This window comes from Lolium rigidum, chromosome 2 (assembly GCF_022539505.1).
Source record: "Lolium rigidum isolate FL_2022 chromosome 2, APGP_CSIRO_Lrig_0.1, whole genome shotgun sequence".
NCBI lineage: Eukaryota > Viridiplantae > Streptophyta > Magnoliopsida > Poales > Poaceae > Lolium > Lolium rigidum.
The window spans coordinates 50,765,666-50,784,692 of record NC_061509.1 but is presented as its reverse complement, the minus strand read 5'-3'; the positions used below and the strand labels follow the sequence as shown (position 1 = coordinate 50,784,692).

General features: G+C 45.6%; 2 protein-coding genes and 1 non-coding gene across 3 annotated transcripts; all 3 read right to left on the bottom strand.

The window, feature by feature from the left end:
• Positions 1–7,546: 7,546 nt before the first annotated feature.
• LOC124693922 lies at positions 7,547–7,669 on the bottom strand. Its single transcript, XR_007000366.1, has one exon. It is a non-coding gene; the product is annotated as a U6atac minor spliceosomal RNA (small nuclear RNA).
• A 324-nt stretch (positions 7,670–7,993) lies between these two features.
• On the bottom strand, positions 7,994–13,184 carry LOC124686424 (protein PECTIC ARABINOGALACTAN SYNTHESIS-RELATED-like). Its single transcript, XM_047220375.1, has 11 exons — positions 12,846–13,184; positions 12,690–12,740; positions 12,495–12,585; positions 11,747–11,823; positions 11,221–11,309; positions 10,481–10,600; positions 9,706–9,822; positions 9,347–9,490; positions 9,123–9,246; positions 8,828–9,019; positions 7,994–8,534 (listed from the first exon to the last, which is right to left on the bottom strand). The coding sequence occupies exons 1-11, from the start codon at positions 13,182–13,184 to the stop codon at positions 8,172–8,174; spliced, it is 1,707 nt and encodes a 568-aa protein (XP_047076331.1). The 3' UTR covers positions 7,994–8,171.
• Positions 13,185–15,015: 1,831 nt separating this feature from the next.
• Positions 15,016–18,084, bottom strand: LOC124691738 (putative linoleate 9S-lipoxygenase 3). Its single transcript, XM_047225011.1, has 3 exons — positions 17,874–18,084; positions 17,480–17,775; positions 15,016–17,389 (listed from the first exon to the last, which is right to left on the bottom strand). Exons 1-3 carry the CDS (start codon positions 18,040–18,042, stop codon positions 15,245–15,247), a joined length of 2,610 nt encoding a protein of 869 aa, XP_047080967.1. The 5' UTR covers positions 18,043–18,084; the 3' UTR covers positions 15,016–15,244.
• Between the last annotated feature and the right edge of the window lie 943 nt (positions 18,085–19,027).

Genomic DNA, 19,027 nt, shown 5'->3' with positions numbered 1-19,027 from the left:
AACGTTGTTGACGACGAGGGACGACGGGTCGAAGTAGACGGCGTTGAAGACGACGGTAGGCAGCACCGCCCGACTTGGACGGAAGGCGACCCGTGATGAAGAGCTTGAGCAGTCGCGCAGAGCGCTTCCCAAAAACCTAATTCGCCCTCTCCCGTACAGGATCGCAAGGACGAGTGGTTCCGGAGACCTGCTCTCCCGTTTGCCGATGCACGTCGGCGCGCGGGATGGAGTAGACTACGATGGCGGCGCAAGCAGAGAGAGGTGGAAACCCTAACTCGTGTATTCGGTGTGTTTCTGCGGTAGCCGGGCAAGAGATTATATAGGCTCGGGAAACCCTAGGCAACGTGGGCCACACCCACGTCGCACGAACGTTTTGAGTCGGTTACAGATAGCCCACGATCCGGGAGCGACCCGAACCGACTAACTGTGACGCGTTCGTCTAGAACTCTGTTCGTTTTCCTGAGCTGCAAAAAGTAAGGAAAGTCTCGGCTCGAGGCTCAATCCACTCACCACGAGCGCGGCGCGCGTCGTGTCGAGTCGAGACGAGACGAGCGAGCGAGGAGGAGGAGGAGCGCGCGTGTAGCACTCCTATTCTCACTCACTTACTAGTGGTGAAACAACCCACCTTATAAGGTGGTCTAACTTCCTCCCAACTTTCCATGTGGGACTAAACTTCCCACCTCTTGCCACTCACTAGTGAGCTGCCACCAACTTGGGCTCAAACTCACAAGGCTGCCACTATGTGGGCTTTGAGATTTATAGGGAAAACTGAAATCTAATTTGGGCCACTAAAAGTGGGCCCAATATTTCAACAATCCCCCACCGGATCTCAAATCCCCATTTAGAGATTTACCAATACTCGTTGCTTGTTTATATACCGGTGTTTCGGCGGAGACTGTTAAGTTGAACTTCCGCCTAGAACCTTGAGCTACATCCATTCACACTTGAACAATGGACTAAGCCTTGAATTGCAAGTTTTGCGTGAACGGGGTTTCACTCAAAGTCATAACCGGTACATGGCTGCCGGTAGCCTACCCCGCGGGTGAAGCATATGCGTCATACTTCATGGTCTCTTCATGAGTTTACTAGAGATCACCCAAATCTCATAGATTGCGACGTTTAACAATCGGACTCATATAGGTGTGTTATTTCAAGAATGCTCGTAGGACAGACATCTTTGCTATAATAGCCAACATAAACACATTAATGCTTGTCGCCAACCTGCCTTACAGCAATTGAGAGTTGTGCATCTTCACATAGAGAGGATTACATAATACTCTCCTCAATTAAACCACTAGTTTGTTCTTCCCAGGTCCTAATTCACGGGATCTCCGATCACAAAGGTTGGGTTACCACTATGGTATAACATCAACGGGTCTCAAACCCATCTCCCTCGATGCACTTTCTATCACATTACGTGATAGTCCCTTTGTAAAGGGATCTGCCAGGTTTTTGTCTGTTTGAATATATGTAACAGTTATTACTCCGGAGTTTCGCAATTTCTCGACGGACTTCAAACGTCTCTTGACGTGTCTTGATGACTTCGCGTTATCCTTAGAATTGTTCACTTTGACAATTACGGTTTGATTGTCACAATTCAAAAGGATTGCCGGAACAGGTTTTTCAACCACGAGGCAAGTCCACCAAGAGCTCGCGCAACCATTCTGATTCAACAGTGGTTGTGTCTAAAGCAGTTAGTTCTGCTTCTATAGTTGACCTCGTCAATATGGTTTGTTTGCAAGATCTCCATGACACTGCGCCACATCCAAAGGTAAATACATACCCACTTGTAGCGTACAAATCAGCTACATCTGAAATCCAATTCGAATCACTATATCCTTCAAGCACAGTGGGTGCCACTGAATAGTGAATCCCATAACTCATTGTACCACATAGGTAGCGCATGACCCTATCAAGTGCATGCCAATGATCGGTACCGGGTTTGACATGAACCTACTCAACTTGCTAACAGCAAAAGAGATGTCGGGTCTAGTCGCGCTCGCTAAGTACATGAGTGAGCCAACGATCTGAGAATATCTCAATTGATCTATGGCGATTCTCCGGTTCTTGCGTAATGTCACACTGGGATCATAAGGTGTTGAAGAAGGCTTGCTATCAATATAGCCGAACCGGCTCAAGATCTTCTCAACATAATGGGATTGCGTTAGAGTAATCCCACTCTCGTTCTTAATCGGCTTGATGTTCGGAATCACATCGGCTTCTCCCGGATCTTTCATATCAAAGCTCTTTGACAAGAAAGACTTGACCTCGTGTATTACTTTCATGTTTGTACCAAAGATCAGAATATCATCCACATACAAACATAATATAACACCTTCGCCCCCACCATGGCGATAGTAAACGCACTTGTCGGCCTCATTGACAACAAAGCCTACGAGAAGTTAAAGTTCGTCAAACTTCTCATGCCATTGCTTAGGTGCTTGTTTTAGGCCATATAAAGATTTTAGCAACTTGCACACCTTTCTTTCTTCACCTTTTACTACAAACCCATCGAGCTGATCCATATAGATTTCCTCTTCCAACTCTCCATTAAGAAAAGGCTGTCTTTACGTCCATTTGATGAACGATAAGACCATAGGAGGCAGCCATGGATAGTAGTACTCGAATGGTGGTAAGTCTAGCGACAGTGAATAGGTGTCGAAGTAATCTTCGCCTTCTCTCGTGTGTAGCCTTTCGCTACAAGCCGCGCCTTGTACTTCTCAATAGTACCATCAGGTCTTAGCTTCTTCTTGAACACCCATTTACAGCCCACAGGCTTGCATCCATGGGGTCGTTCTGATAGCTCCCAAGTTCCATTAGAAAGAATCGAGTCCATCTCATTATGGACAGCTTCTTTCCAGTCATCTCATTATGGACAGCTTCTTTCCAGTCATCTGCATCTCAGTAGAAATTCTAGCAATGCTATGCATATCTTTCATGTGAAACATATTCTCAAAGAATGTTGCATCACGAGATTCCATAATAGTGTCAACATGCATATCAGGTACTTCAGATTGAACTACTAAAAATCTATAGCCTACACTCCGCGGAGCATAACCTAGAAAGATACAATCCACTCGTCTTTGGTCCGAGTTTGCGCTTCTTAGTAATTGGAATATTGACTTTCGCCAAACATCCCCATGTACGCAAATACGAAAGTGATGGTTTTCTCCCAGACCACTCCTCGTAAGGGGTTTTATCTTTATTCTTGTTAGGAACTCTATTCAGGACATGACATGTAGTCAACAAAGCCTCCCCCCACCATGCCTTTGATAAACTAGCAGTGGCTAACATGGAATTCACCAAGTCAGTCAGCGTGCGGTTTTTCCTCTCGGCAACCCCGTTTGATTGGGGCGAATAGGGAGGCGTCCTCTCATGAATAATACCATGTTCCTCACAGAATTCATCAAAGATTTTAGGAAAATATTCACCACCACGATCGGACCTAAGACGCTTGATCTTTCTCTCTAGTTGATTTTCAACTTCGGCCTTATAAATTTTAAAGTAGTCTAAGGCTTCATCTTTAGTTCGCAACAAATAAACATAGCAAAATCTAGTCGCATCATCAATCAGTGTCATGAAATATCTCTTTCCACCTTTTGTCAACACACCATTCATCTCGCATAGATCAGAATGTATGAGTTCTAGAGGTGCCAAGTTTCTCTCCTCGGCCGCCTTGTGAGGCTTCCGAGGTTGCTTTGATTGCACACAACTATGGCACTTATAACCTTTGGCAATGGTGAACTTCGGAATTAAACTTAAACTTGGATAGCCGAGACATTAAACCAAAATTAATGTGACATAAACGAGAATGCCAAACACCGGTATCATCACTAACATTGCCACAAATATGGTTCACGGACTTATTACTGAAATCGAAAGCGAAAAGCGGAACAAGCCTCCGCACTCATAGCCTTTACCAATAAATTGTCCAAACTTGGAAACAACTACTTTATTCGACTCTAAGACAACCTTAAACCCATCTCCGCATAGAAGGGAGCCGCTAACGAGATTCTTGTTCATAGTAGGGACATGCTTGCACGTTCCTCGACTCGCACGATCTTCCCCGAAGTGAACTTCGGATCTACCGTGCCAACACCACGAACGAAGCATGTGACCCATTCCCCATCAAGACGGAAGAATCCCGGGCGACCCGGTAAGAAGTGAACATGGATATGTCGGCACACACATGAAATTAGCACCCGTATCAATCCACCAACATGGAGATTGAAATACCGAAAGAACGATAAAGAGATTACCGTACCCATCGGCATTGCTAGCGGTCACCGTGTTGACTTGCCTCGCCTTTTTCTTGCGGTCCGCCCTCTCCGGACAGTCCTTAGAAAAGTGGCCGGTCTCTCCACGAGTAAAGCAGCTCGGATCTGCTTTGTTTATCATCTTCTTCTTCTTGAAGGTTGTAGTCTTCATAGGCTTATTGAAGGAGGGCTTGTTATTCCCTTTGTTCTTGGTTGTAGGGTTTCTTCTGCACCATGTTGGCGCTAGACTGACCCTCTCCTTTCTCAGTAGTATCCTTAGCCCGAGCTTTCTCCTCAACATCAAGAGACGCTATCAGGTTTTCAACTGATATCTCCTGTCTCTTGTGTTTGAGAGTTGTGGCAAAGTTCCTCCATGAAGAGGGCAACTTAGCAATAATGCATCCAGCCACAAACTTATCAGGTAAGGCACACTTAAGGAGTTCAAGCTCTTTCGCAATGCACTGTATCTCATGAGCTTGTTCGACTACAGAACGGTTGTTCACCATCCCGATGTCATGGAAGCTCTCCATGATGTACGAGTTCATCGCTCGCATCGGTTGCACCGAATTTAGCATTCGGTGCATCCCGGAGCTCTTTACCGTCTACTATGTGCATATACACATCACATAGACGATCAGCAAGAATGCTCAGGTACGCATCCGACAAAGAGAGTATTGTCTTCCTTGAACTTGTTCCGATCTTGGTCGAGATATAGTTCCTTCAGGAAGACCATTACTCACATGGAACACTTTCAAATGAGTAAGCCAGAGCGTGGCCTTAATCTGCCACCTCTTAAAGTGCACACCGGTAAACTTGTCCGGCCTCAGTGCATCAGCAAAACCAGCCATAGTTAACTCAGGAAATTGCCTACAATTAGGTTTTTGGATTGTTGGATAATTAGGCACAATTTCCATGATTAATTCCAGAACATTAAGCATGACGACAGCAACTACTAACATGTGAAACTCGAACATACTAGATGCATTAATCAACATGAATAGTAGCATGGCAAACGATACAACATCCATCCATCGCTGAATAGATCGAGATATGTCGCACGTACCGATCTGGTGGAGGTGGCGGTGGAGGTGTAGCAGATGATGTCGCAGCAGTAACGTTGTTGATGACAACGTTGTTGACGACGGGGACGACGGGTCGAAGTAGACGGCGTTGAAGACGACGGTAGGCAGCACCGCCCGACTTGGACGGAAGGCGACCCGTGATGAAGAGCTTGAGCAGTCGCGCAGAGCGCTTCCCAAAAACCTAATTCGCCCTCTCCCGTACATGATCGCAAGGACGAGTGGTTCCGGAGACCTGCTCTCCCGTTTGCCGATGCACGTCGGCGCGCGGGATGGAGTAGACTACGATGGCGGCGCAAGCAGAGAGAGGTGGAAACCCTAACTCGTGTATTCGGTGTGTTTCTGCGGTAGCCGGGCAAGAGATTATATAGGCTCGGGAAACCCTAGTCAACGTGGGCCAGACCCACGTCGCACGAACGTTTTGAGTCGGTTACAGATAGCCCACGATCCGGGAGCGACCCGAACCGACTAACTGTGACGCGTTCGTCTAGAACTCTGTTCGTTTTCCTGAGCTGCAAAAAGTAAGGAAAGTCTCGGCTCGAGGCTCAATCCACTCACCACGAGCGCGGCGCGTGTCGTGTCGTGTCGTGACGTGACGTGACGAGTCGAGCGAGGAGGAGGAGGAGCGCGCGTGTAGCACTCCTATTCTCACTCACTTACTAGTGGTGAAACAACCCACCTTATAAGGTGGTCTAACTTCCTCCCAACTTTCCATGTGGGACTAAACTTTCCACCTCTTGCCACTCACTAGTGAGCTGCCACCAACTTGGACTCAAACTCACAAGGCTGCCACTATGTGGGCTTTGAGATTTATAGGGAAAACTGAAATCTAATTTGGGCCACTAAAAGTGGGCCCAATATTTCAACAAGAATCACGATTCAGACAAGGTAGATTATCGACTCCGTTATTTTTACAATGTTACGTTTTTTCATACGCGAAAGCTAATACTAGTGCAAAACATGGAGAATGCATCAAGGCCTGATTATTTGCTACCGATAGGCACTCGTTCAACTCTATGTTATGTTTGCATTCTCTAGTTTTTGCAATTCTAACTCTATTTATTTTCTGTGGTCCTAGGAGACTATTTTATCTGTTATTTTTTGAAGTATTGAGTTTTTTTTTTCATACCCGAATTTGCTAGCGCTAGATCAACTCTATTTTATGTTTGCATTCTTGAGTATTTTTATTCTAACTTTGTTTATTTTTTGTAGCATTGGGAGATAAGTTTTTTAATCTTGAGTTTTTTCACATGCCATTACTAGTGCAAAACGTAGAAAATGCAGCAACGCCCAATTATGTGATACCGCTTGCTCTGTGTTATGTTTGCAGTCTTGAGCTTTTGTAGCCCTGAATAATAAGAAAAAATCAGGATGAACCTGTGTATGCATACATCTATTTTCTCCAATATTAGAAAAATGCTATTTATTTTAAAAATTGAAATAAATTTTTACATGTACATATTATATTGATACTTATTTGTGTAAGTTTGCACGAAAAAATACGATTGTACGTGGCCTACACGAAAATGACAAAATATCCCAATAATACTATAATGATTGGGTTTGTACTGTTCACGGAAATAAGAATTCCTATTTTCACATTTATGTGTAGGTCACACATAGTTGTTTTTTATGCCAAAATACGTACAAGTAAATGTTAATATAATATATACATGCTTACTCATTTTAAATTTTTCTGAAACATTAAAATAGCATTTTTTGAAAATTTTCATAACGAGGTACACATGCACCCAGCTTCACATGGTCCCCAAATAATATCCTTTTTTATGTAGTAATACTACTATGGACAAGACATTTTGGCTCATAGGTGTAGATACACCTATTAGGAAAAGTAAAATTTAAATTTATTTTAAAATATTAAAAAAATTGAATAAAATTCCTCATCGTGCATCCAAACATCCTATGTTACCCCATGAAAGTTTTGCGGGACAAAAATATTTCATGTGGCCTATGTAAAAAAGACAAATAAATGTCTCGTAAAAAACTTTTTTGGAGCATCAGAAATTGTTTTTTTGCACAGGTCATAGAAAATAATATTTGAGTAATTTTTTTTAGATATTTTGAAATATGTTCTTTCAGTAATAGGTGCATCTACACATATGAGCCAAACTGGATTTCCACACTACTCTACTAGTCTTTGGGAAGCTTTTTTTTGTTTTCTGCAGCCACTAGTTCAGCGAAAAAGTCCCCAAAAAATTTGGGTAAGATCCGCCGAAACGGGTAGCCTTAACCGCAATGTGCTAGAGGAAAGTCCGAAGACCATTCCCGTCCCTGTCAGGGGAGATGCCAACCGTCTCTCCTTTTTACGAACACGAGACGTGGGGCAGCGCTTCCCCTTATAAACCACTCGCCGTGCCTCCGAAGTAGCGAGGTGGGACTAAAAAAGCACTCCCCGCACCTCCTGCAACCCCGTCCCTGGACATAGAGACTGACGACGAGAACAACCACTGAATACCGCTGCTACACTCGCAATCAAAATGCATTGATCCCGCCGGTCGTCGTGATGAGTAAACCCATGCAAATAATGTAACACCTAAATCGAGATTCGTGCTTCTACAGGGCGTGAACCCCATAGAACTGCAGAGGTAACCAATCCCTTCGTCTAATCATCTGAAGTCTGAACACAAAAACCTAATATTAGCTGAAGAGCCCAGGAACACTTACTGAAAGTGGTACTCCGTATCATATGAACAAAATCAAATAAAGGAAAACTGAAACACTAGCTAGCTTCTAGAGTGCGTGAACCCCATAGAACTACAGATGCTCTGGTTGTCACTTGTGAACTACAGTCTACATAAGAACTACTCAGTTTGTTTCAGGCTCTGCACATGCAGGGGGTGAGTGGGTTCTCCCAGAGGTCGTAGCCGGGGAAGGTGGGCTCAGGGAGGCCGGCACGGGCCTGGTGCGAGATCACGACGTCCTCGGCGAAGGAGGCCCAGCCCAGGTACGGGTCACCGAGGGACCTGGACATGAGCCCCTTGTCTGGCTTGATGGACTTGAGCCGGTGGCGCCCGCTATACCGCCGCGCTCCGATGATGAGCTTGGCGAAGTTGCCACCATGCGTCTGCACGAACACGTCCGACTTGAGGCACACCAAGAAGTCTAGTGCTGCCAGGCTTGTCACGTGCTTCCGGAAGTGCTCCATCTCCGCCGTGCTCGCCAGCTCCTCCTTGGTCACCTGCAAGCACATGTGCAAAGCTTATGTCTGTTTCTGCTGAGGCTCATGCATTCAGGGGAAGAGCAGGAAATGATTGAAGTATGTTTTGCCTCTCCTGACTACTGTGTGAGTCTAGAATCGGTCCCGGCTTCAAACCGGAGATTCAACACTCTCCGACTCATGATTTAAATGGTTGTAGGGTGGAATGGACTTGCTCAGTTCCTCCAAAAGAAAATTAATGAAATGTTGCAAACTTGCAATGTCTCTGCAGGGGTGGTGGATAAGCACTTTGGTTGAGCCATGGAAGAACTCACCAAGTTGGGAAACATGTTCCTGAGGGGAGCCATCCTGTTTTTGCCGCCATAAACTTGCCCTGATGCAACGTATATCTGTGTTTCCCTTGGGTATCCCATTGCTCGCAGGATCACAGCAATCTCACCAGGCTCAAGGGGGCAACGTCCTTCTTTTCTCTTTTGCAGTGCTAATGGCCACAAGTGAGATCCATTCTGCACATAACATTGAAAACTGTTAGAATGTTATGTTGTGCACACCTCTATGTTTGAAGACTTGAACTGAGATAACTGCGAGAAAACGGAAATTTGAGATGACCTTATAGCGGCGTGGCCATTCCTTCTGTCTATAAGCTGCCATCATTACTTTCTCCTCACGTGTTCCAGCAAAGTCGCAAAAGGACAGTCCCACCATTCCTTTCTCATATCTCAGATGAAGTGCCCTTTAAAAGATGAGACTATTACTTCATCATCAAATAAGCACTCCCTTTGAAAACAATGAACTCCAGACAGTCTAGACATAAGAGATTCACTGTAGCTTACATGTATGGATTCCCATTGCCAGTTCGATTCCTCATCTTTGTTGCCAGCTTATCAGACATTTCTTCGATATCAGGTAGGAACTTTAAAGCGTGATAATTAACTCTGCATCTTAGCCGGTTGATCTCCATCGGAACATTGTCATATCTGAAATTGAAGGTTTGTATTATGTTTGTTTATACTACTACATCCATATTAAAGATTTTCTACGATGTAACTGTTGTGGCACAAATTAAAGAAAAGCGAATAAAGAAACAGCAACGGTCTCTTTACATTAGCATGGAAGCAGATTGGAATTTTGGGTTAAGAACACACATGTATGAATGGTTGCCACAACATAGTTGATTCAGTTGTTGACTTACCCCAACCTGTCGACAAATGGCTTAATAGACATTATTGTTTTCTCTTTGATCCTTGGAAGTACATTATCAATGTAAAACTGAGCAGATGCATACTTCGGGATGTTCTTCACAGTACGCCTGTCATATACAACATTCCAATACTATTATAAACAGAAGATATTAGAGCAATTCAGTTGCTTGTTATTTACACCCGATATAAGCACTTAAGCAGAATAGAAATTTATACTGAGACAACAAGAAAACAAACAAATTTAACTGCTTCAGATCTATCAGAATACCCATGAAAGATGAGCTAAGAACAAACAAGATTTAAAATATATATCAAGATGAATGTAACTTTAGACTTCCCTGTACCTACTGAAATACATTTGTTGGAACCATAAATAAATCTCACTGGTGACAGAAATTTCGAATTCAAAAAGTTCAATTAGTGTGTTGTGTGTTATTCTAACGTAAATTTCAGAATGGTAGGGGTAGTGGCCATTTTGATTCAATTCTAAAACACACAGGAATAGGATAATCGCATGATTACAATGCCACACCTTCTTGAATCCTGTAGCGTTGATTGCAACGTAAAAAATCATAACATTTTTCTCAAGTATTATTCAAGGAAATTTTCCGACATGTGAATGAGTGCAGAGGATAAATTCATATGGATCATAACCACATAAATAAAATAATCCATATAGAAAGATCTTACAGATTACAGTCCTACATTGAAGCAGAGAGGCACTAAAAACTTAAGGCAAGGAACAAAAGAAAATATATAACCTACTTTATACTGGTGAAGAGCTCATCTTTTTCTGTGAACCAGTCAGGGATATCTCGGATAATGCGTACATCATCCTTCAGATAGTTTATAAAATGATCCACATCAAAGATATCTTCAAATTTACTGCAGAGGAGACAAATGATCTTAACAATCAAAATAGTAATGGCAAACACAATGTATTTAACAGAGTAAAATCAGGTGATACTGCAAATAAGAGAATTATGAATCCACATTATATCCAATATTAATCAGTTCATCATTCAACACCCAGTATAGGAGCAGGAAAACTTTGGACCTGCTAAACATGATATTGCAAGTTTTCCTGCTTATAAAATTCATAGTACTTCAATATGCATTTTTAATCTACATAATTTTTTCCATTAGTCCCTACTTTGCTACCGAAGCAACAAGGAGGATTTGCCCATAATCATAAATAAGCATGAAGATGGACAATGTTTTTTGGAAGCACGTATTTTGGTCATTCAAGTAGTAGTATGAGAACGATATCATCTTTATAAGAGCCAATACTCACAAAAGATCTCGTGTCACATGCATGCACAAGGGCTCGGAGTAGAATAACTATAAGTTCATTTCCCAACATTCTAGTAAGACACTATCCTCAGTTAACATCGAATTAAATTTTCTGCGAAGCAAAATTTGTATAACAAAACTGTCAAGTAAAGACCACTATACCAGCAGGAAAACAGACAGGTAAAAAAGTTACAAGAGAAAGTAACACTTACGTCTGGTCTTTCCATATTTGGTCCTGCTTCAGAACTGGCAAAATAAGTGTTGCATCCATTATCTTAGCAATTGCGACAGCATTACATATCTGCATAAGCACCATAGACGGGAAATTAACAGATGGGTCTATGTAGTAACTGAAACTGCTATCTTAGGAAACTAATTACCACTGCTCACTGCTCAAGAAATTGCCATGATCATCTTACGCAGGTAACTAAATAAGCATTAAATGACAGGAGAGTCCTTTTTCTTTAAATAAGCAACAGCATATCATGGCAAAAATATGTTATCAAAATGAATTGTCAATAATGTATTGAAGGTATAGCCTGATTATGCTTAAGTAACAACTGGCTACATAGGAAAAAATAATAAAATATTCTCAGGTGACACAAGATTTGGAGGTACTGGCAGGTTGCCACAAATCTGTGCTAGCACAAAAAAAAAACATTGCAGCACGGAAACAAATATTTAGCTATCACACACAATAAGGAGAGAAAGGCTGGGACAACAGAAGTGCATACATACAGCTATTCGTTGCTGGTTCAGTCCACCCTCAGCATGAATGAAAATATACCCAGATGTTTCGTTCTCAGGTGGGACATCTGCATTATATACCAATATATTTTGACATCAATATCAGGGCCCAATCATGGAATGGAAGGAAACAAATGTTTGATGATGAAGGCACTAGTTGATGTATATAACAGAGGGTGAACATCTCTTCACTGGCAGAGGGATCCTTTCTTGCAGTGAAACACTATGGTTCTACAAGTAAGTATCACGAAACATGGCTAGAAGATGTCGAGATCATGAGATCTGGCATAGCACTTTACATGGAAACTATTGCGTGTTCTGACTCATTGCTCACAACAGAAGTCTATAAATGAAAACTGCATTATAATTTTAACTTCACATTACTGATGGAAAGATCATTTCACAGGGATAACATGGGTAAAGTTCGCCATATGCTGCCACATAAATCTGCAACATCATTTCATAGGAAATGGAAGTAAGGATCTATGGGTCACAATTCGACTCTCGAAGAACAGTGTAATTCAGGTTTTAGCCGTCCTAGAAAAATTAACACCACATCACAGCAATCAACAACCAAAAAACAATTGTAAAAGAACTACCACAAACCTAGCTGTGTGGTAACTAGCACTTAGCTAGTAAGTGATCTCACAATGACTGACCAGCTCAAGGCTACTGACGATTCAGCATATGCTACACTTTTTTTTGTGTGTCTTTCAAGCAATATCAATGCAGGACTTGCCTGAGGGCTCATCGCTTCGACGCTCTGCACAGGGTTTCCATGACGTGGTGGCAGCACGCGGGTTCTCCCACAGCGAGAGGGGTTCCTTGGTCTGCAGTCATCATTCATCAATACAATAAAATTCATAAGAACTACTCCAGTTTCTCACGCGAGCACAAGTTGTGAAAACGCTTGCTGAGATCAAAAGCACTTCACCTGAGGGCAGTGCAGCGTGATCCCCTCCTTCTGGCACAAGTAGGGCGCGTTCTACGATAAACCAAATATGAAACAAGGCAAAAACGTAGTAAGTGCGGGGTGGGGATTCCGATTGATTTGAACGGCATTGGAAGAAGGAGGTGGCCGGTAACTCACGAAGCGGGACCAGAGGGAGGGCGCGGAGAAGAGGGCGGCGAACAGGAGGAGCGCGAGGACGGCGAGCAAGATCCGGTAGGAGAGGGAGGCGGTGGGGGGCCTGGGGTCCTCGAGGGCGAGGAGGGAGCGGAGGGGAGACGGCAGGAGCTGCTTGTGGTGGTGGTGCTGCGGGAGGAGGGGGGAGGAGCGGTGCGCGTCCTTGTCGTCGTCGTCGCGGCCGCGGGCGGCGGAGGTGGAGGCGAATGGGGAGGAGGCGGCGGAGGCGTCGGAGTCGCGCTTCGCTGGGGAATTGGACGCGCGGGCGGCGGCCGCCGCCGTCGAGTGCCGAAGCTCCGCCATCGCTGGCCTGCCGCCGGCGGCCCGGTGCGGGACGGTAGTGGGAGTGTGCAGTCTCGGGATTTGGCTTTCGCTGCGTGGCAGTGGCAGACAATCCCACGAGCACACCCAACACGCAAAGAAGAAAAAAAAGAGAGGGCGGAGCCCATCTTGAGGCCCAGCCAGCTCTGGGTTTCTCTTCTCCACAGTACTCGATTCCCCTCCATCCCCAACGGAACCGCCACCGGCGCCGTCGCCTGCCGCCATGCTCCGCCTGCGAAGCTGCGTCCTCAGTCCTCACCCATCTCCTCTCTTCTCACCCCGCCACGGTAAGGATGATGTCTTCTTCATTCTGGTAACGAACTCCAGATGTTGTATTAATTTTTCGCCGTTCATAGTTGATAATTGGAGGATCTTTCCAATGCATGCCCCAAATTTAGATAAAAAGACTTTTGGGGAGCAACTCGAGGGGATGTTGCCTCCTGCTGTTACCAATTCCTTTTTAGGACCCTGGTATCAACTCACCTGGCTTTGGATTAATCTATTCTTCAACTGTGATTCCCTATATTACAACACAACCAAGAACATAGTGGCACAAACAAGTGGTACTAGGTACAAAGTACAAACAAGGACCCAGAACTGTTATTCCAGTATCAGGCCCCATATACTCAACATACTGCTTTCACATCTATGTAAAATTTACTCACATGACCTTCCATTCAAATGCCTTCATTACTTGCAGTTTCTGAACACAGTATTGGTGCTTTTCTGATTTTTTTTCCGCTGAAAATCGTGTCCTAACTTGCTGCACATTGCTTGTTCAGTGTCTATGGCAAGAATAAGCGTTGGTGTACAGCCTGCAGTTTCTGATCAAGTACTTGAAGGACTCAGATGGATCAGTTGTTGGTGATCGGCAAGCTGATTCGCCCGTACCTCTGCCACCACTTGTAGTTCCCATTTCCACCAGTCAGTTGCTCCCTTTCCTTGACCATATTTGGTATTACTATTAGGAGATATCTTTGTCTACACCATGGGGAATAATTAGAAAATAAGTGGTGTATGGCTGTAGCTACTGATTACCTTTTTCTCTGATTCTAGTTTTCTATAATTTAGGCAATGTGTGCTTGAGGTGCTATAATTGAAGGTATGCCAGTTGGTTTGACAAGACTTTCAGAAAGATTTGCGTAGAAAATAACACATCCATATCCAAATGAATGTATCTTCTACCGTAAAGAGTAAATGAATATATATATTCTACTATAAACAGTATGCAAACTTGCGTACATGTCTGATATGCAAAGCTTTTTGATACAAGCGTGACAATCATTCAGAATATGGTGAAAATGGTGAGGATGTCATTGGGGTTATAAAAGGAACTCTTATTGAGGTCTGGTGGTATCTTTCTGTCATTTCACATTTGAAATTTTATCTGCTAAACCAGTCAAAACTGATGTGTTGCTAACGGAAGAGCGAAGAAAAGGTAGAAAGCTAAGACAACATGCTAATTCTGTCTAGTGGACAAACATCAAATGAATCATCTATGATAGTGGAACATCACATACATTCTACCATAACATAGGCAATTGATTGTTGTTAACCACTCTATTAGATGTTATCGCAGCTGGTTCAAAAACCTTATGTGATTCTTGTTGGTCCTCTTTCAGATGACTGAGCCATTGTCAAGGCTGTTTGCTCCTGCTCATGGTGACATCTTCTTCTCTGGTGATGTGTCTCTCGTTGCCTCCTCCAGTCATGCTCTAATACCAAATCTTTGGCCAGCCTCAATTACAACACAGTTTCATTTTTGGCACTCACACATACATGGTAGAATACAAGGGCGATGTTTTGCGACGCATTAACCATGTGTCTTTTCTGCCTTTTTATTTTATTGAAGCTCAAAAAAACTTGCTGACTACAAGGCGATGACCCCCTTCATCAACAGAAAAACAAACACAACTCGGCCTCAACGTGAACGAGCACGCTTCTGACCCCATACAGACACACACATATACTCATTTCTTATTTGCAATGTGAAAGTAGAGAAACATATACGACAAAAAATAATACTGTACCATAAACATTGATCAGATGGAGATGCTGTTGGGGATGCCCTTGGCGGTGATCCCGGTGGCGCTCTCGCCATCGGTGTCAGAGGTGTTGGGGTAGAGGAGCATGTAGGGGAATTTTGCTGGACCATTCCTGTTCTTGAGACTCTGTTTCTCGTTCATATTGATGATTCTTCCTTCGATGTTGATCAGGTTCTGGCTGAACTTCTGGAAGGCCTTTTTAGCCTTGTCATCTGATGTCCACTGTGGCTCTTCACGCTGTCCCAGGTACACCTCATCGGAGGAGTGGTTGGACAGGACCTCGATTAGGGACACACCAATGATGCTTTGGAACTGGCTAGTGATGGTGTGGATGAAGGCCATGTCCGGATTAGTCTCCACCTCCTGGTACTCCTTGGTGCCTGGCTCCGGCATTGGGCGCCGGCTCGATGTGGGGCGGTTCGGGAGGTAGCCAGCATATGAGTACTGTCCAAAGTTGACGGCCGCGTGCAGCGCGGAGGCGATCCAGATGATGGTGGCGCATGACCTGACGAGCTCCTTCACGGTTGTCATGTTGGGCCACCAGGGCTGGTCCTTGATGTCGCCATGGCCGACTTCACGCACCTCCTTCCACCATGCCTGCAGCTCGACGTCGTTTTGAAGCACGTCGTCGGTGGGATAGTAGATTTTGCAGTACTCGTCGACCCAGTTCTCAATGGCCGACCAGACGGCCAGCCCATCCACAGCGTACGGGTAGTCCTTGATGAGCAGAGACACTCCGTAGGGGCTGTCTTTATCCTCCTTGGCCACGCCCCTCTTGATCAAGTCTACCGGCAGCGCCTGCTCGGTGAAGTTCCAGTTTCTGTAGACGTCAGAGGAGATTCTTAGCGCGTACTCACCAGGACAAACGGTCATCTCGAAGAGGCCGCCTGCGTTGATGAGGAGCTGGCGTGCCTGGGCGTTGATCATCATGGTGTCGCGGTAGTGCGGCTGCAGGAGCTTGTGGATGGGGTGTGTGACGCTGAGCTGCCGGTTGGTGGCTATGACGAATGGCTCGATCACCGCGTGGGTGTGGAGCCAGTGGCTGATGAGGGCGTGCCACGCGGAATCGTTGACGGCGGCGTAGGCCTTGGCCAGCTGCCAGATGGTGTGCTGGACCTTGTTGTCGGACTCGGAGGGGGGCGTGTAGACCTTGCTATCGGCGCCAACCACTTTGATGCCGAGATCGTCGAGGCGGGGCGTGCTGAGCTCGATGGCGATTGGCTTGAGGGTGTCATCGTCCTGGAGGAAGAGCAGCGTCCTGGTGGCATAGACGAACGTGTCCCAGAGGTTGTTGATCTTTAGGAGCTGAGGCATGAAGTTGTCGTGGTGGTCGAGGATGAAGAGCCTATTGTCGGCGATGGCCTTGTCGACAGTGAGCCTGCCGAGGCTGTGCTGGATGTGGTCCGGAGTGATCTTGCTGTTTTGGTCGCCGTAGCCGTCAAGGCTGCTCCTGGGAGGAAACTCCTGCAGGCGCGTGATGATGTGTGGGTTGAGGCCGGCGAGCATCTCGCGGGCGAACTCGTCGTCCGTCCGCCATGCGAGCTTGTCCTCCTTGATGACATCCGGCATGGGCATGTTGAAGAGGAAGTCCCCGGGGGCTGGGCTGATGCTTCTGAGCGGCGGGAAGGCTTTGTAGAGCGCGTCGAGGGCAGGGATGTCGGGGATCTTAAGGCCACCATCGTCGTAGAGCTTGTAGATGTCGTCGAAGTCGTCGAACTCGCGGGGCGTGATCCTGTCGAATCGCTCCCTGGCTAGGGGGAGGATGCCCCCTTTGACGGCCTTGATGGCGTAGGCGGTGAAGTCGGCCTTCTTGGCGTGGTTAAAGCACTCGTCGCGGGGGACGTAGAACTGCTGGAGCAGGGGCACCACATTGGCGCTCTCGCACGTGGGGTCCAACTTGGTGGGCTTCCTGCCGGTGCGGCCGCGGCGCGGGTAAGGGTACGGGCTGTCGGGGCCGCCGAGGGTGGGGCGAGGGTTGTTGTTGTCTGGATCGCCGAGGTCGTTGTAGAGGTCGTAGCGGTAAACACGGTCACGGTCCTTGTATTCGCCGTTCTCCTGCTTGGGGTGGTCCCCTCGAAGGATCTGGAGCTCGTCCTCTCGGTACGGCCGTAGCAACGCCGGCATCTTGCTCGGCAGGTACGTCTGAGGGTGGCATCGATCCCATGCTTGTTCATTAGCAAATTCATTGGTGTTCATGGAATGAATCGATGCAAGAAAGGTAGCTAGACGTACGTCGTTGGTGAAGAAGACTCGGTTGTAGTGGTACTTGTCGGTGTTGTAGACCCATGAGTTTGCGAGGAAGACGATAGGGCCGCGGTGGCCGGGGACTTGTTCAATGGTGATTGTCTTGAGGAGGAACTGGGTGGCGTGGTAGTTCCTGACGATTACGGCGCCGGGGATGCCGAGCTTATTCACGTCCCACTTGAAGGTGACATCGTAGGTGGAATCGCTGTGGATGATTGGTTGTAAGTGGAACACCGGGTAATCAACATGATGCTCGTCACCCACGAGACCCCGGCTCTCATCATCTGCATCCATACATACATGCCAACTCATATATAAGTCTCCGCTGCGAATTACTCCCTCCATTTCATATTAGATGACGAGGTTAGTAATTACTACTTACTAGGATCGGCGACGGTGGAGCTGATGAGCTGGCAGGTGACGCCTTTGGTGGTCAGCTCATCCCAGGTGTCGTGGCTGATGACGGCGTCTCCTGGGTGGTTCAAGTCGATGACGCTCCTGCGCACAAGCGTCACCTTCCCCTTGAGCCGCGGAGTAAACAAACCCAACATCTTGGATCGATCACTCTCACTCTCACTCCCAAGTTAACTAGCTCAGTGGTTCCTGTGCTTGGGATGGAATGCTCAGGAGCTGCTGCGTGCTTATTTATAGGAAGGAACGGCCGGACAAGAGTATGTGCTGGAGCTATAGCTAGGCGTACCGTACGTCCGTGCGTGTTACACGCCTACGGTTGTTGTGTGTAACGTACATGCCCGTCGTCCTCCTGCCTGTTGCCTTTTGTGTGGTCGCTCCCAAGTCCCATGGATTCAGTTGCTGCCTTGGCATATGTGTATGTGTGAACGTCCTAGACCACCCATATATCACCCGGAGACGGAATTTCAAGAAAATGCAATGCCTCGTACTGCAGGTACCTACACGCTGATCATATATCTGGTTAAAAACTATTCCCTCCATTCGGAGATAAGTGATTTATCTTTATCTAAATAAAAAAATATGGATATATCTAGACGCATTTTAACGTGTCATCCGTAATTTTTTTTCGAGAAAAGGAACCCCGCAGGGGATCCCCAGTTTCAATAGAAACTGCAGAACATTTACATGGTTCAACCCATTTTTCTACAATTTCGATCAAGTGTTAATGAAATGAAAAACAAGAGTAATAACACTTGTGGGGTCTCTCCGAGGCGAATTTTTTGAAAACAAGATTTGTTTCTTGTTTTCCAAATAGCCCATACAACCGCCACTGAACCTACAATTACAACCTTCCTATCTCGGCCTGAATACGTGTTGAACCAATCTCTATATAGATCAACAAAGCATTCAAATATCTTACTAATCCCAAAGAAACACTAACCACGTTCCAAATATATTTCGCTAGAGGGCACAAGAAGAACAAGTGTTCCTGAGTTTCGTAATCATCATAAAACTCACACAGTTCCAGTTTCTTCCACCCTAAGATTCTCTTTAGTTAGGATTCTATTCTTAATTACCAACCAGCAAAAAGACTTTGATCCTCAAAGGAAGTTGAGGGTCCAC

Bases quoted from the DNA above. Each gene is read 5' to 3' on its own strand.
- LOC124686424 (XM_047220375.1), bottom strand. From the start codon at position 13,184: ATGGCGGAGCTTCGGCACTCGACGGCGGCGGCCGCCGCCCGCGCGTCC. The intron at 9,491-9,705 runs GTAAGTCAACAA...CTTCAATTTCAG, and splicing joins CCATTTGTCGACAGGTTGGG to ATATGACAATGTTCCGATGG. The intron at 9,247-9,346 runs GTAAGCTACAGT...CATCTTTTAAAG, and splicing joins GGCAATGGGAATCCATACAT to GGCACTTCATCTGAGATATG.
- LOC124691738 (XM_047225011.1), bottom strand. From the start codon at position 18,042: ATGTTGGGTTTGTTTACTCCGCGGCTCAAGGGGAAGGTGACGCTTGTG. The intron at 17,776-17,873 runs GTAAGTAGTAAT...GTATGGATGCAG, and splicing joins CTCCACCGTCGCCGATCCTA to ATGATGAGAGCCGGGGTCTC. The intron at 17,390-17,479 runs GTACGTCTAGCT...TGCCACCCTCAG, and splicing joins GAGTCTTCTTCACCAACGAC to ACGTACCTGCCGAGCAAGAT.